This window comes from Helianthus annuus, chromosome 5, assembly GCF_002127325.2.
Source record: "Helianthus annuus cultivar XRQ/B chromosome 5, HanXRQr2.0-SUNRISE, whole genome shotgun sequence".
Classification (NCBI taxonomy): Eukaryota; Viridiplantae; Streptophyta; class Magnoliopsida; order Asterales; family Asteraceae; genus Helianthus; species Helianthus annuus.
Genome location: NC_035437.2, coordinates 144,249,526 through 144,267,138, shown reverse-complemented (window position 1 = coordinate 144,267,138; position 17,613 = coordinate 144,249,526). Strand labels below are relative to the sequence as shown.

Genomic DNA, 17,613 nt, shown 5'->3' with positions numbered 1-17,613 from the left:
TAAAATGCAATTTTTACTCGAAAATTAATCCAAAACTACATCATTTCATAATAAAAAAATAATCTAAAAGATAATCTATAATTAAAAATCATCCAAAATTTCACTATTGGTATCTTTTTGGACGCTAGGTTTTACTAAGAAGTTACAGCGTCACCTTTTTGGGCCCATAAAAAATTAAAAGCTCAAACTTTAACCTTTGACCCAATACCGGTATACCGATATAACCTAATTACCATCGGTGCAACTTTTTTGTTGTTTTCTTAATTTACCGATATGGTTCGTGTTGGTTAAGATTCTAGCATCTGATTTAACTTATTCAACCAGCTGGTATAAACCGATTTTTAAAACATTGAATTATTTGACAACCATATCTTAACCACTCACCATTTAAAAAGAGAAAGCATTATCCAACTCCTAGCACTGTAGACCAATTAATATTATTATTATTATTATTATTATTATTATTATTATTATTATTATTATTAAATTTTAAACCTTTCTTCCTCACAACCCTTTCTTCCTAATTTACCCAACTTTCTTACTTTCTAAACCTAAAAAAACAAGTACAAAAATCTTTAGATAATAAACAACAAAAGTAAAAACCTATAAAATACACACATAACATCACAAATTATCTTCGGGGAGATCAGGAGATTATCCCCATTTGCACCGATGAAAGGGTGAGAGGGGTGGTGTTCTCCGTTGGGGTCTCGTTCTCGTGCCACCTCAGCTCCCTGATCCTCTATCCTGACCCACACCCCAAGGTCTTAGGAAAAACCCATGTTTAGAGAATCTTCTCCCTATTTGAAGTATTGTAGTGAATACTAAATAGCTTTTAATATTTTAAATTTTCATTTTTAGTTTTTACATTTACAAAAACTTTTAACATATTTTTATGAGTTTTATTAACTTTTATAATGTATTGCACTTGTAGAACAATTACTTTAATATATAATATATAATTAACTCTATATAAACTCAACAAGCTACCTATAATATATAATTATCTCTATATAAACTCAACAAACTATCTATAGATTTTTCCAATAACTTTGTTATTATCCCAACTCAAAAGTTGACTTTTAGTAATAGTGGTTACCTGTCGCAAGAGTCTTGAATCAATGTTTTTATATGGACATTTGACTCTACCTAATCACCTCTTTAAATTCAGGTGTAAGCCTTTGAGATCTTCATTCTTGAGAAAGAACACCTTTGATCAGGGTTGAAAGATAACTCCGATTAGCAAAGGTAACTACAAATTCAATAAACAAGTTATTCTGTTTCATTTATATTACTTAGACTGGAAGGTATGGGGGCCGGCTGATGCCCGGCTTGGCCCGGCGCCGGACCCCCACACCGCCCCCCTCACCCGGCTTCCTTCTCACCCGGCCACCCTCCGCCGAGCCACATTTCAAAAATTTGACCGTTTTTTAACGGCATTTTCCATAAAAAAAAATTCATTTTCCTTTTAAATAAATACCACAATCTAATCCATTTTTATACCATTTTCTCTCATTCTACTCCCATTCTTCTCCAATTCTCATCCTTTTTTATAAAAATACTCTATAATTTTTATACCATTCTCTCCCAAACATGAATCCATTCAACCCAAACAACCCCAACCCAAACGTAATTTTTTTATTTTTATATTTTCGGTTTCTTTTTTTTTTTTTAGGGAATGTAATTTTTTTTATTTTTTATTTTCAGTTTCTTTTTTTTTTAGGGAATGTAATTTTTTTTTATGTTATGAAATGAAATTATTTATGTTGTTTTATGTGGTGTTTTTTAAATTTTATAAAGTTTTTATTAACTTGGTTATTAAATTAAACAATTAAGAAATTATAAAATAATGAGGTGGGGCCCCATCCTCCATCCCCCTCCATCCTTCATTTGGCTCATCCCCCACGAGCCGTCTACGTGGCGCCTACGTGGAGGCTCATCCCCGTGGGGATGAGCCAAACCATACCCACTAGTCTTACTAATCTCTATGATATTGCTGTAGAAAAGATGAGCCAACCAAGTGCAGGATATAGTCATCCAATTCCAGTCATTCACCTAAGCCACCATCATCAACAGCAACAGCAACAGACCCATACAGTCGTCCCTATTGCTGTAGGGCCACCGCACCCACCAATGCCCCCGCCACCACCTAACCTACCTTGTACAGATCTAGTTGAAGGTAATTTCTCAACTGGTTCTTTCATTGATATCCCCTTTACTACGTTGCATCCTCTTGTGTATCGTGGAAGGTGTTGCAACAGCCAACAGGGTGTTTTCATGTGTATTTTTAAACCGAGGTGAAGTTGTAAAAACAGATTCTTTTGTGATATGTGTATTCTAAATGGGAGTAAAGGTCTCTCTCAAGATAAACTTGTTTAACAAAAAGGATATATATACACATAAAGTAACTTTTAAATGGAAATGATGTGACACCTCAACCCATAAATAAAGTGGTACTTATATAGAATCATGTCACAAATATATGTCCATAATGGTTAGATAGTACATAACTTAACATAAATACCTAACCTAATTAATTATTATTATTATTATTATTAGGTTTAATAACAAGAGATGTCTTGTTTAACTCACTTTTTATCACTCCTTCCTATATTCAAATCTACAATAGCCCTTAATCTAACGTGCACGAAGATAACAAAACAAATGCACGTCTGAGATATCCTTTTTGAACTATTTTTTTTATTTCTATTTGGATTTCATATTTGAGTTGTTGCTTATCTTTAGATTGTTTCGGTCTTTTTTGTTATCTTTGTTTGTTATATCTGAGGTTGGACTTTAAAATTTAAAAATACGGATTTATTGTTTTATGGTGATTGATTATTTTCTACAAGAACTATTTGCGTTCCCTTGTTTATCTCCCTATTTAATATTTTTTGTTCATTTGTAATCATGAACTGGCAACATAAACAAGCAGACACGAACCTGTGACTTGAGCATGTAATTTGTCATACTTGTGAAACAAAAGTCATCCACGCTCTAATAACATTGATTCAAACTTGGCAAAACTGTAAAGTCATACGTACTCGAAAATCATTGCCAACCTAAACACAAATTTGTTTGAAATTCGTTTGGTGCATTGTTTCACGAGGTTTTGTAAGTTTTCGAATGTTGAGATTTTTATTTTGGAGGCCACTGATAACAATCTCAAAATTTAAAGACGGCACATTTGTGAGTAAATTTGGAGTTTTGGAGACTAAACAGGAAAATTTAAAGACTTGGCCAGCTTGTTTTCTAATCTGATAATTTGAATGATCAAATGATTATTTTGGTGATTTTTTCTTAATATAAAACTTAATTTTTGGTGGAATAAATTTTGGCCATAGAAAATGATAACTAAGAAAAAAACAGCAGCACACTTGGGAGACAAGGAGTTATGGTGGCCTTATGAAAAATAGAGGCCGAATCATTCACTCCCGCCATACGATATAGTGATCGGAACGATTGTTAGTGGTCACCAGCTTATACTCTAGTACATATACGTGAATTGTACAAATGTAAAATGCAAAGAAATAAAGGCATACCTTGCATGGATTGGAGAAACTTGTTGGTGGGTTTACTTTGAGATTTCAGACGGTCTTTTGGTCGGTTTAGATAACCAAAAAAACCAGCAGAAATAACTTGGGTCGCACTAGAAGTCCAGGGACAGTTTTAGAGGGCGATTAGACCATCCTATAAAAAAAAAAAAAAAAAAAAAAAAAAAAAAACTTAAAATACCTAAAAACATGCCAAACTAATCCATTACCACATCATAAAATCACTTAATCTTCAAAAACACTAAATACCACTTCAATAAGATACTCAAAAACATTGTCATCTCATCAACAAATATTACATTAATTAAGTAAACATCAAAAACATTGTCATCTCATCAACAAATATTACATTAATTAGTTAAATATTAAAATTACGTCTCAGTCTTAATATTATTTTTCAAAATTAGAAGCTCAAACAACACTACAACAAATCAACCATTATAAATATAAAACATTGAACCAATCAAACATACAAGAATAAAATATTACAAAAATACCCCCCATATGTATTATTGTTGAAAAACAAAAATAATAATGAAAAAAATTAATACCAAACCCAACGGCTCAATCATGCAAGAATAAAATATTACAAAAATACCCCATATGTATTATTGTTGAAAAACAAAAATAATAATGAAAAAATTAATACCAAATCCAACGGCTCAATCATTGTCCCGCAACTTCATCGTTCGAACCCCTTGTCGTGGCCAAATGGCTTGGCCAAAAACACCAAAAACTTTCAAAAAACCGGCAGGAGTAACTTGGGTTGCCGAGAACACTAGAAGTTGGGGGACGAGTTTGAGAAGTTGATTAGACCATCCCTATAAGTAAAACTTAAAACACCTAAAAACATGCCAAATTAGTCCATTATCACATCCTAAAATCACACTAAATTCAACAAAAAGATTAGATGGTCAAAAATATTTTCATCTCATCAGCAACTATTACATTGATTAGTTAAACATTAGTTATTTTTCGGCTTTAAAATGATTTTCTACAATTGGAAGCTCAAACAACATTACAACACATAAACCATTATTTTATTCAACATATACAAAGAGTATGACCAGCAATAGTGTTTTGCTAGGATTGGTTGATTTGGGCGACCACATGACACCCATAAAAAACTTTTTTTTTTTCAAATTACGATTTTATCCTGTTTATATTTATAGTCATACATGACACTCCCTATTGGCCCAAAAAAATTATGATTTTATCCGGTTTAAAATTACGATTTTCCCATCAGTTCAAAATTATGTTTTTACCCCTACTTAAAAATAAATTTACGCTTTTACTCCAACCTAAAAATTTCAGTTTTGCCCTCGGTTTAAAATTACGATTTTGCCCCGTTTAAATTTATAGTCTTGCCATTATGTTTTTTCCTTAAAATAACGATTTTGCCATCTGTTCAAAATTATGTTTTTACTCCCACTTAAAAATACATTTACACTTTTGCTCCCAGCTAAAAATTTCAAATTTTCCCTCGGTTCAAAATTACGATTTTACCCCATTTAAGTTTACAGTTTTGCCATTAGTTTTTTCCTCTCAAAGCCAAGTTACGATTTTGCTCTCAACTTAAATTTACATTTTGTCCATCGTTTTTGTTTGTTTTCCTGGTTAAATTACAATTTTGCCCTCAATGTAAAATTACACTCATGTCGGCAGCTGCTTGGCACTCCCTCATTGGTCCATTTAACTTACGATTTTATCCCTGAAATAAAATTATGATTTCGCCCTCAGTTGATAGTTACGTTTTCCCCGTCGTTTTAGTTTTTCTAGCAAAACTATAAAAGATTTTTTTAATTGGTTGACTCGATTTAATTTTTTTCCGTCTCAAGGAGCTGCCTAACACTCGCTCATTAGTCCTGAAAAACTACAGTTTTACCCTGAGCCCAAAATTGCGGTCTTATCATCGTTTTAGTTTTTTTTCCTAGCAAAATTACAATAGTGTTTTTTAATTTGATTGAGAATTATTCGGTCATCACCCCGCAACGCGGACGGGGCATGAACTAGTTACAAATATAAAACACTCAACCAATCAAACATACCAGAATAAAATATTACAAAAATACACCCATATGTATTATAGTTGAAAAACAAAAATAATAATTAAAAAGTTTATAACCTCATTTTTAATTTGGTTTATGTTATGGCTTGGTAATAACTAATTATTGATTTGTTTGATATATTGACAAAACGTAGCTATTAAAAAAGACCGTTAAAATTTTATAACATATACGTTCGGTCATATATATATATATATATGGTAGGGTTCTAGAGTGAACACTAGGTTGAGAGTGACTGTGTGAACTAATTTGGGCCATCGGATTACATCATCTAGAAATTTTTAAACAATGGCAAGATTCTAATTATAATGTTGTAACTTCCCTTTAAAATAAATAACATAAGGGTATTTGCGTCTTTTCTAAATTGCATTTATTAAACAATATAATCAAAATCTCTAAAATCTTGCTAGTTTCCGTATATACAAGATACACAAGTGTTGGTGTATACATATGTGTACAGTCTCGGTAGTATCAATTTATACAAGATACACATGTGTTAGTTTATATACATGTGTACAGGCTCGCAAACTATCAGTTTATACGAGATACACAACTGTTAGTTTATACACATGTGTACATTCTCGCTAACAATAAGTTTATACAAGATACACAACTTTTAGTTTATACACATGTATACAAACTTTTATACATATGTGTATTATATTTAGAAATGGTTACATAGTGGAGGGTTCAAATGAGAAGAAATTTTTTGTAAGAATAAAAAAGAACAAACTTCAACCAATAAGAATTCTTTATTTTACTTCATTTAATTTTTTTATTTAATATGGGTGTAAGGGTATATTGGTAAAATTAGATAGATCATTAATTGTTAGTCTACCTTTTTAATAGCTAACTAAATTAAATTTGTAACTTATTTTCAAATATATATATATATATATATATATCTTTTCAAAGAAGAAAAAAAATAATTCAAGGTGTAGGATAAATAATGAGGTGTGTAGGATGAATTACGAGTTGTGTAGGATAAATTTCAATATGTGTAGGATAAATTTCAAAAACGTGTAGGATAAATTTTGATGTGTCTAGGCAAAAATTTTAGTGTGGAGGATAATAATCTTTATGACTAATTAATTAGTCAAAAAGAATAATAAATGAGATGAGAGAAACTTATTTAATATTTTACAATTGTACCCTTTGTTCTTTTTCTTCTCAATTTAATTTTCTTCTCAAATGAACCTCCCCCTATGGTTACATATGTGTATATTAACAACATATGGTATATTATGCATGCACACGAGTAGGTTCATATAAAAATTATGAAATTAATGAAAACGAAACAAGTCACATGTATGCAAAAAATAAATAACTTCATCACATATTAAAAAAAAAGCTAATGCCAAAAAAATTACAATTTCAATCTCAGAGAAATTTTTCATATTTATTGAAAATTATAAAAAGTTAAAATCAATATATTATGAGATCTATATATACGGATAATAAAAAAGAAAACCAATATTTAAGTTATAATTAAAACAAAATATATGAATAAAAAAATGAGTGCTACGAATATTTGGAAATTAAATAATTTGTAAACAGAATATTTCAAAAAAAAAAACATTTGAAAAAATAATAGTCTTTATCATTTTCTTAAGTGATAAGAATACTTGCAATATTTATTAATCAACTTCAACATATGAGCTAAAGATGTATAATGATAATGTCGTAATCCATGATAGTCTACCAAAATTTAAAGTCCTTCAATTTCTTATAATTAAAATAATGGATAAATAATTAAAAATGAGAGAGGGAAAGAGAGAGGGAGAGAGAGGAGAGAGATGAGAAAATTAAGTGATTTTAATTAAACATATTTAGCTAATGTCAATCTTACCCTTTTAATCTAAAAAATGATCAAGGGCCAATATTAGTTCACTTAATTCACTCTTAAGAAGTTGTTCACTCTTGAACCTAATACTCTCTCTCTCTCTCTCTTTCTCTCTCTCTCTCTCTCTCTCTCTCTCTCTCTCTATATATATATATATATATATAAACGGGTTCGGGAGAAAACGCTCAAAAGTGTGAGAACGGTGAGAACGCATCCTGACCCAACACGTGTCATGTGGCATAGAGAAGGACGGATGGGCTTTTTTGTCCTTTTATCTTCTGCTTTTCCAGTTTCGCTTTTCCCAATATTGTTTTATTTTTTAGAGTTTAAGATTTTTGGCGTTAACCAAATTCAATAATTAATATCGTTTAATGGTTTCATTGTATTAAATTTTTGGCGTTTATGGCGTTTTTCAAATCGTATGCCATTGGAACCCAGGGGGGTCAGGAAATCTATCTGAATGGCGTTTTTTCAAGGCGTTTTAACCAGATGACCCATTGTTCTATTATTTTTTATATACATTTTGGCGTTTGTGGTATCTTGGCGTTTTACAATTGTAAGATTATATTACAACCACAGGGAAAAAATAGAAGCGAAGAAAATAAATTAAAAATCATAATCGGATCTCTCTTCACAATTTTCACTGTCATCAGCCTCTCTCTTCTTTAATAGTACAAGAACTATCACCAAATATATGGCGTTTTATGTAAAACTTAACAAACCCATCGGTTTGATTTTTTTGCCTGCTGGTCTGTTGAAGTGGTTTTTTTATGGATGTTTGGGTACATAGATCTATGACGTGTGAGTGGGTTTTTCGCTTTTTCTTCATCTTGATCTTCATCTTTATAATCATCTCACTCTTCAGTGTCATTAATCTCTTCTCCTCATCCAAGCCTTCTTCAAGAACAAAGAATACAAAATGACATATGACTGTCATCAGTATCTTTTTCTTGAAGATTTATCCATCTCATGCAGCAAAATCTTTCTAAGTTACTCCTCTCAGCTAACAATCCATTCAGTGAAACTTCACGAAGAACAATACTGAATATCCAAGATAGCATATTAGCCATCTTTGATCTTTTTAATTTTTTGGCGTTTTACAGTGAGAGGTATTTAGTAGTATTTTGGCGTTTGTTTTTTTTTTTTTTTTGGTTTGATTAAATGGTAGTTGCTGAGAGTTATTATTTTATAGGATTTCTTTTGACGGTGTAGGTTAGGCGGTGCATTTTTATAATAAAGTATTCGTCGTTTCAGTTACTGTTTGTAATTATTGTTTTTGATAAGCTTTTTTCTCTGAAGTCTGTAACACGTCCCGTCTTTCAAGTTTGGCGTTTTAGATTCTAATATAATAAATTTTCCGTCTCTTCATTTTTACTGTTTTGTAATTACTGTTTCTAGTTACATGTTCAAGTTTGCTTTTTATTTTTTTTTTATTTACTGGGTTTTTTATAATACTTTTTCAAAGTAATTTTATTATAGTTTGGGAGTTTTTGGGGGCGTTTTACGGGATGATAGTGTTTAAACAAGCATTTTGGCTGTTTTGGCGTTTTTATTATATATGGTGTTTTTATTATATAACAATCAACTGAAAAAGAAAATAAAAAAATAGAATATATAAAAAATTGATCTTCCAAATCTTCACTGTCACCATTCTCTTTCTTCTTTTTTGAATCATCTTAACTGGCTGGTTCGACTTTCGTATGATTCATTTTGTTTTTTTGTTTTTTCAAGTAGTTTTTTGTGTTGCTGTTTGCAAGCACAAAGTCTGACATCAGCATCTTTTTCTTAAAGATTTGTCCATCTCATGCAGCAAAATGTTATTGAGTTTAGACCCTTTCAGCCAACAATCTTGAATTTTCCAATGAAAGATGTTTGATTTTTTTTTAACTTTTTTGGCGTTTTACCGATAAAAAGAACGCCACCAAATAAAAGTATCTTAAACCTCAAAATTTGATCATGCTAAAATCAATAATGTTTTGCTGCATGAGATGGACAACATTGTTAATCCTCGGTTAAGAAAGATAACTAACAATGTTGTCCCCCCCCCCCATACAGCTAAACTTTATTGACAACAAACCTCAATAATGTCTTTGTATGTTTTGGCGTTATAAATTGGATGGAAGTTGAAGATAAGTCAATAAGATTTTACTCAATGAAATAGACAATATCCTCACTTAAGGATTTTGTCCATTTCATTGCGCGAAATCTTACAGACAACCCAACTGAATTTCAAAAAAACGTTTTGAGTTAGAAGATATTTGATGTTTGGGTTTTTTGACGTTTCTAAGGCGAATGGGATATATCAAATATGGCGTTTGGTTTTTGTGTGTGTTTTTAATTAAAGGTCTGAGATGTTGTATATATAGGATTTTTTGGCGGTTTTTTTAGGCGGGATTTTACTATAATTAAGTTTGGCGTTTTATATCTAATGACGTTTTTATTAGAATGGTGTGTGATTTTTGTTTTTGGCATTTTATTTTATGAGATAGCGTTTTGTGTGAAGAAGTCAAAAGACCCTTTTACCCTTAATGAAGCGCGTCCACCTAATAAAATTGATGTTTTTACGAAAACGCCACCGCGCCAATCTAGTCCATAGATTGTTTTGATCGGACGATCCATAAGCGTTCTCACCGTTCTCACACTTTCTACCGTTTTCTCTAAATCCCGACCCTATGTGTATATATATATATATATATATATATATATATATATATATATATATAGGAAGGAACCACTAAAAAGTAGATTTTGTCTAAGTAGCCTAAGAATGATTGTGATGATGACATGTGTCACTCCATATAAGTAGAAAGGAAGCGCATTTTGGTCCTTATAAATAGGAGTGTGAAAATGACATGTGCCACTCCTTTTGTTTTCTAAAAAATACAACAAAAAAATCCAGTACAAAAAATCTAGCACAAAAAGTCCAGACAAAAAAATATAGCACAAAAAATGCAGTACAAAAAAAATATAGCACAAAAAAATCTTGTACAAAAAAATATAGCACGAAAAAAATCAGCACAAAAAATATAGTACAAAAAATCCATCACAAAAAATTGAGTAAAAAATTTTAAGACAAAAAAAAATCAGCATAACAAAAATTAGCACAAAAATATAGAATAAAAATCCACCACAAAAATTGTTATACAACATAGAAATACAACACATTTTGTGGGTTTTTTAGTCGTCATATTTAATATAGCAATATAGTACTCAAATTAAAGAAAAAACTCTTGATTTTATAGTGAAATTTTTATGAAAAAATAATGTCGTATACAAAGTTATGAACGTTTAAAAAATGAGGGTGGAATATGCATGTTCCTTGCATGTGGAGAGAGAAAGTCAATAATTAAGATTTTCCCAAGATACACTTACACTACTCTTTTTTCCTATATTTTCATCTTAACCATTGATTTGAAAAATGAATGGTTAACATTACTTCTCATCCTACTTAGGCAGAATAAACTTTTCATTTGATCTTACCACTATATATATATATATATATATATATATATATATATATATATAAGTTGGCTAGAAAGTCTAAGTTTCCTAGAAAGTCTAGAAAGCAATAGGAAGGTGACATGTGGCTTTTAATTTTTTTATTCAAAAGGGCATGATGGTAATTTGATTATTAATTTAATTTTGGAATATTATATATCTTAATTAACTATCCAGATATTTATGGAAACGTATATCTCTTTGACAATTTCAAATCATTACGATTTCAAAAAGAGTAGTTACTTTAAATTACAAAGTTTAAATCATTAACAATTTTTTCTCGTTGTGTTTTATCAGTTACTGGGTTCATCACAATGTGTTTTAGCAGTTACTGGTTTCAGTTACTGTTTCATCACAATGTGTTTTATCAGTTACTGGTTGATATGATTTTTGGCATTCTTGATGTTGTGTTTTATCAGTTACTGGCTCACGTTGTGTTTTATCAGTTACTGGTTTCGTCACAATGTGTTCTATCATTTATTGGTTGATGTGATTTTGGCATTCTTGATGTTATGCTTTATTAGTTACTGGTTTCAACACAATGTGTTTTAGCAGTTACTGGTTTCAGTTACTGTTTCATCACAATGTGTTTTATCAGTTACTTACTGGTTGATATGATTTTTGGCATTCTTGATGTTGTGTTTTATCAATTATCAGTTTCATCATAATGTGTTATACCAGTTATGATTCATGAATGGCATGTTCTTTTGTATTTTATCTACTGTTTCATCACAATGTGTTTTATCAGTTACTGGTTGATGTGATTTTGCTGTTGTGTTTTATCAGTTACTGGTTCCAGTTAGTGTTTCATCACAATGTGTTTTATCAGTTACTGGTTGATATGATTTTAGCATTCTTGATGTTGTGTTTTATCAGTTACTTGTTCACGTTGTGTTTTATCAGTTGGCATTCTTGATGTTGTGTTTTAGCAGTCAGTCACTAGTTCATCACATTGTGTTTTATCGCTAAAACACACTACTATGAACACATCTAGATCTGATTTATCGTTATTTTTTGTATGATTTGATGTTTTCAAATGTGAGGGATTAGAGAGAGAGAAAAATTTGCGATATTTTTGGAGGTGGTTTTATAATTGATAGTTATTTTCTTATTTAAAACAACTTAAATGACACATTTACCTCAATCAATTAAATTAGCCTATTTTAAAGACACGTATATTACCAAAATGCTACTAAAATGATCTCAACCATTAAACACACTCATCTGATGTCCCAGATCACTTCCTACACTTTCTAGGAAAAACACACTTTCCGTAGGATCCCCACTCTCTCTCTCTATATATGTGTGTGTGTGTGTGTTTATAATATATAACTTTTTCAACGGTACGTAATTCACATACTTTCGAACTCCTAAAAAACCGATTTTAAATCGTACTGGGTTAGGTTCAAAAATGGTTCAACTGGTTGAACCGGGTAGTTCAACCGGGTTGACTGATTAACTTTATAAATCCATAAAATGCAATTTTTACTCAAAAATTAATCCAAGACTACATCATTCATAATAAAAAATATTCTAAAAGTTAATACATAATTAAAAATAATCTAAATATTCACTATTCGTACCTTTTGGGCGCTAGATTTTACTAAGAAGGTACAACGTCGTCACCTTTTTGGGCTCATAAAAGATTAAAAGCCCAAATTTTAACCTTTGACCCAATACCGGTATAACCTAATTACCAGCGCTATAACTTTTTTGCCGTTCTCTTAGTTTACCGATATGATTCATGTTGGTTAAGCTTCCGGAATCCGGTTTGTTGTTGTTGTTGTTGTTTGTTATTGTTATTGTTATTGTTATTCTTATTATTATTATTATTATTATTATTATTATTATTATTATTATTATTATTATTATTATTATTTAAGAATTAGATTTAGTGGTTAACACCACTCAATACGTAAAAGCTGTGAACCAACAAAAGTGTTTTAATTGAAGGAAGTCGAGAAGAGTACATCATGGTTGGTGTTCCACTTTATGAAGCAGCACTCAAAGGAGATTGGAAGACCGCTAAACGTATTCTTGATGAAAAACCAGATCTGATCCATTTTGCTATCACCGGAAATTACGAAACGCTGCTTCATGTTGCTGCGTCAGCAGAAAGCACCAAGGCAGTGGAAGAATTCGTGTTAAACCTAGTAAATATGATGGACAAAAACGATTTGAAGCTACAAAACAAAAATTATGATACTGCCTTTAGTTTAGCAGCTGCAGTGGGAAATGTTAAAACAGCTAAGATAATGGTGAATAAGAATCCGGCATTACCAGAAATCCCTAGTCGTCATGAAACGATGCCACTCTATTTAGCTGCTTTATTTGCAAAACCTGAAATGGTGAGGTATCTGTATGGTATCTCTAAGAAAATGAGTGGCGATTATTGGTCAAATGATAATCGTGGTTGGGTCCTACATAAATGTGTTGAAGCGGAAATCTTTGGTAATCATTATCATGGTTTATTTATTTCTCTGTTTTTATCTTATATTTTCACAACTTTTGTGGTTTCTCTTTTTGTTTTGTAGATGTTGCTCTAAACATAGTAAATGATTGCCCCAAATTAACCATCAAGAAAGGGTTAGTTACTGATGTTCTCTTAGCTTTGGCCCATAAGCCTCATGCATTTAAACCGAAAAAACCACATATTATCTTTAGAATCATCAACTCAGGTAAGTAAGTATATGCTCCTTATTTAATTTTTTTTCGGTTTCATTCTTACTTTCAACACAAAAACACACTTATACTTAAACCTTTCCCTATAAATGAGTATCACAATAATAATCTAGTAGAAAAAAACAAAATAATAAGAAGAAAGTGATTAGTTTCATGTATGGATTATTGGAGCTTTGAAATTGTATCTTTCATGTGTAGAATATTTAAAACATAATAATTAATATTTTGAGCTAGCTATTAACAACTAATAGTCAGCTTCCTATGTCATTTTACTTGGAGTATGCGATATCTGAATCATATGATAATCTTCTTCTTGCCTTTTTTAAAGTTTTTGCAGTGCCTGACAAAAAAGAAAGTGAAGCCGTTCAATTATTAAGAATAATTTGGAAAAATGTTGCCAAATTGCCAAAGGGTGAGATTGATGACATACTCCGAGGGCCACCTGTTACAATTACTCTAAAGGATGGAAAGAAAATGAGAGGCTACCATTCCCGAGTACTTTTTGTTGCTACCAAGATGGGCAACACACGTTTTATAGTTGAGCTCATTCGATTATATCCTGATCTAATATGGAAAAAAGATGACAAAGGAAAAACTATATTTCACTTAGCCATCAAATGTCGTCAAGCAAAGATTTATAATTTGCTATATGAGATTGGTGCGATGAAAGAAATAATAACTCCTATAACAGACAGAAAAGGCAATAACATGTTGCATATGGCTGCATACAAGGCTAACCGTAGAAAAATTCACAACGGGTCTGGGGTTGCTTTTGAAATACAACGAGAGTTATTATGGTTTAAGGTAAATCTTTCTTTCTGATCATCTTTTTGTTTCAAGCTAAAGTTGGATGACAAATCTATTATAAAATTGGAAAAGAACATTCTAACCTCAAAAGGAAATGGCTAAATGGTTGAACACGGGTCAATCGGGTCTAAGTCGATCAAAGTTTGTGTAATGCATACAACATTCTACAACTTAGGTTAATTTAGTTGTAACTATAATCAAATGTAATGTTTTATTTTATTTATAATTTAAAATATATAAAAGATGTTTGTATGTCAACCCTTGTTTTACCCATACCCAAGTCCCAAACAAATTTGACAGATGGAGGAAATGGATTTTGACTCCATTACTGACTACATATATCTTGCATACATATATCTTGCAGGAGGTAGAGCAAATGATTCCACCTACTTATAGACAAAGGAAGAATGAAGTTGGTGAAACACCACAAGACATGTTCGTGAGGAAACAAGCAGACTTAGTATCTAATGGCAAGGATTGGTTGAATCATTATATGTTGGTTGCAACCCTCATAGCCACCATTGTCTTTGCAGCCGCGTTTACACTTCCTGGCGGATACAACCAGAACACAGGTGTTCCTTTTTTCCAGCAAGAACCATCCCTCATTATTTTTGTGATCTCGGATTTTGTTTCTTTAATATCCTCATCAACATCAGTCCTCATTTTTTTATCCATCCATACATCTCGCTATGCGGAGCGTAATTTTATGAAGTCATTACCACGAAAACTAATGTTCGGTCTAGCAACACTCTTCCTCTCTATTGCAACAATGATGGTTGCATTTAGTGCGAGTTTCTTTGTACTTTACAATAAAAAGATGGAATGGGTGCCAATCACCATAACCTGTATGGGGGCCTTGCCGGTTATTCTATTTGCTATTATGCAGTTTCATCTTCTAGTGGATGTTTTCCAGTTCTCTTACCGATCAAGATATCTGTTTAGGCCCAGGAAACGTATTCTTTATTGTTAAGATTATTATAGCGTTTGTTATTTTGCAAGTTCCATGTACTTTAAGAACTACTTTTCGGTCATTACTATTTCAATGTGATATCAGTTTACATTATGCACTCAAACTTGGTGCATTTAATTGAGGGACAATGAAGTAAAGTCAACACATATTGGATCCCATCATAGCTGGTAACACCTGGCCGCTATTTACACCTCTTTGGCTCTTTGTTGTAGAGCACACATATCATTCCACATGATCAAAATCAAGAACAAAGCATGTTTGACAACATTGAATTTCAAGAAGTTTCGAATGCGACTCATCATTGTATATACACCCTAATAATGGAACGAAACGTCGGTTCATAAGGGACGTATCCTTGTAATGTATCTAGATTCTAATTTACAAATGCGACAATAAGCCCCCAAAACTTCTAAATATTACGAAATAGACACTAAAAAATTGATCCAAGTTTGAGTCTTCTTCCTGATCGATCTCATTTATATGCTTCACACAATTTAATTCTTAAACGACCTTTGCTTCACACAAACTTTTCTTCATGGGGTTCGTATTACACGAACTTCTTATGCTTGTCTTTTTCTTTTCTTGTGTAGTTGTCTTACAAAACTCCACCCGATCTTCACTAAATTGTATCTGACTTAAATACATCTCACACAGATTTTTGGATAATCTGAATCACTCATATTTTTCTTATAGTTGTATCACACAACTATTCTTTTTTCTAACCCAATCACTAAATTATACATAGATGTTCACATGTTCTCCTATCACACGAGTCTTTTCCTTTGATCAATTCTCCTCAAAGTGACTACTTTTTTTCTTTTCACACGGGTCTTGATCACACAAGCCTTTGATTCATCTTTCACCAGTCTTTCTCACGTGATCGAAATAAATGGTGGACATACAGGGTCAGGCTGGGAAAGCATGGGGGCGGCTTCGGTCCGCTTGGATTCATGAGTTTTCTTTATGTTGAAAACGGACTTGAGACTGATTAAAGATATTGAAAATGGAATTTTTTAAAGTTGAAAATGGAGTTTAAATAGGATTTTTTTTTTAATCAAGTTTTTTTTTTTATTTTAAATTTATGATCACATGTTCAAATGGTCAAAAAAATCCAAGGCGGGGAGGACAGAAAAATTCCTAGATGTCACCGATATCTCGACCGGGGCAGGGTTCCCCCGCCCACTAGTCTAAAGAGACAACATAATGTAATCTTTATTTAAGTTTGTGTAATCACATTTGTTTAACCTATATATTTGAATCTATAAAATTATATAATATATTAAAATTATAAAATTTCAATCCATAAATTTAAAAATTATAAAATCACAAAAACATAAAACTTATTTGTTTAGACCATCAACTCATTCATAACTTGATTACTACCATGTTACTATTCATTTTAAAGTTGCATTACAACTTATTTATAGCTTGCCAACAAGTAGAGGTGCACAAACCAAATTAAAAAAAAAAAAAAAAACGGATGAGATTTTATTCTATCCGCATAAAGTCAAACGATGGTCACAACCGGATAATGAAAATCCGGATTGGATTTAATCTGGTTCGAAGGTTCTTAAAACTCGATCCTATACACCCGGATCAGATTATCTAAAACAGGATTTTTTTTTAAAAAAAAATCCAGATTTCGGATATTTAGAAAAACAAATAAACATATAAATTAAACTCGAAAATTTTTAAAAAAACCATAGAAAAGTTAATAAAATAAATAGAATAAACTCACCAAAGTTCAAGTTTGTAAATTTTTACAAATAAATAACATAACTTGATAAAAATATACCAAATGAATAATAGATATATGAGATAAACTCAATAAAATTCATATAATAAAATAAGAAGCCATATTTTTTTATGCGGATCCCAAAAATCCAGATTGGATCTGACGCGAGAAGATCCAGAAAAAATCTAATGGATTGAAAAATTTGAGATTCGGATTGGATCTAGTGGATCCTACCGGATTGTATCGGGGTTCAAAAAATCCGGTTTCCCCATCGGATTGGTTTTAGATTGTTTTTTGGATCGGTTTCTGATTCGAAATTTTTGTACATCTCTATCAATAAGTATTGACTTGTTAGTATATTAACTTGCTGGGGTAAACACTTTATATAAATCATACTTTTTATATAAATCATACTTGAATTACATAATTACATAATTTTAAATGCATATAGATTACTA

General features: G+C 31.3%; 1 protein-coding gene across 1 annotated transcript; it reads left to right on the top strand.

Annotated features, from left to right (window-relative positions):
• The first annotated feature begins 1,151 nt into the window (after positions 1 to 1,151).
• LOC110941435 (protein ACCELERATED CELL DEATH 6) lies at positions 1,152 to 15,513 on the top strand. Its single transcript, XM_022183075.2, has 6 exons — positions 1,152 to 1,248; positions 2,003 to 2,179; positions 12,915 to 13,412; positions 13,496 to 13,639; positions 13,972 to 14,447; positions 14,815 to 15,513. Exons 2-6 carry the CDS (start codon positions 2,008 to 2,010, stop codon positions 15,418 to 15,420), a joined length of 1,896 nt encoding a protein of 631 aa, XP_022038767.1. The 5' UTR covers positions 1,152 to 1,248; positions 2,003 to 2,007; the 3' UTR covers positions 15,421 to 15,513.
• Positions 15,514 to 17,613: the final 2,100 nt, after the last annotated feature.

Excerpts from the sequence above, each read along its gene's own strand:
- LOC110941435 (XM_022183075.2), top strand. The coding sequence starts at position 2,008 with ATGAGCCAACCAAGTGCAGGATATAGTCATCCAATTCCAGTCATTCAC. Across the intron at positions 13,640-13,971 it reads CTTTAGAATCATCAACTCAG|TTTTTGCAGTGCCTGACAAA; the intron begins GTAAGTAAGTAT and ends CCTTTTTTAAAG. Across the intron at positions 14,448-14,814 it reads GAGAGTTATTATGGTTTAAG|GAGGTAGAGCAAATGATTCC; the intron begins GTAAATCTTTCT and ends TATATCTTGCAG.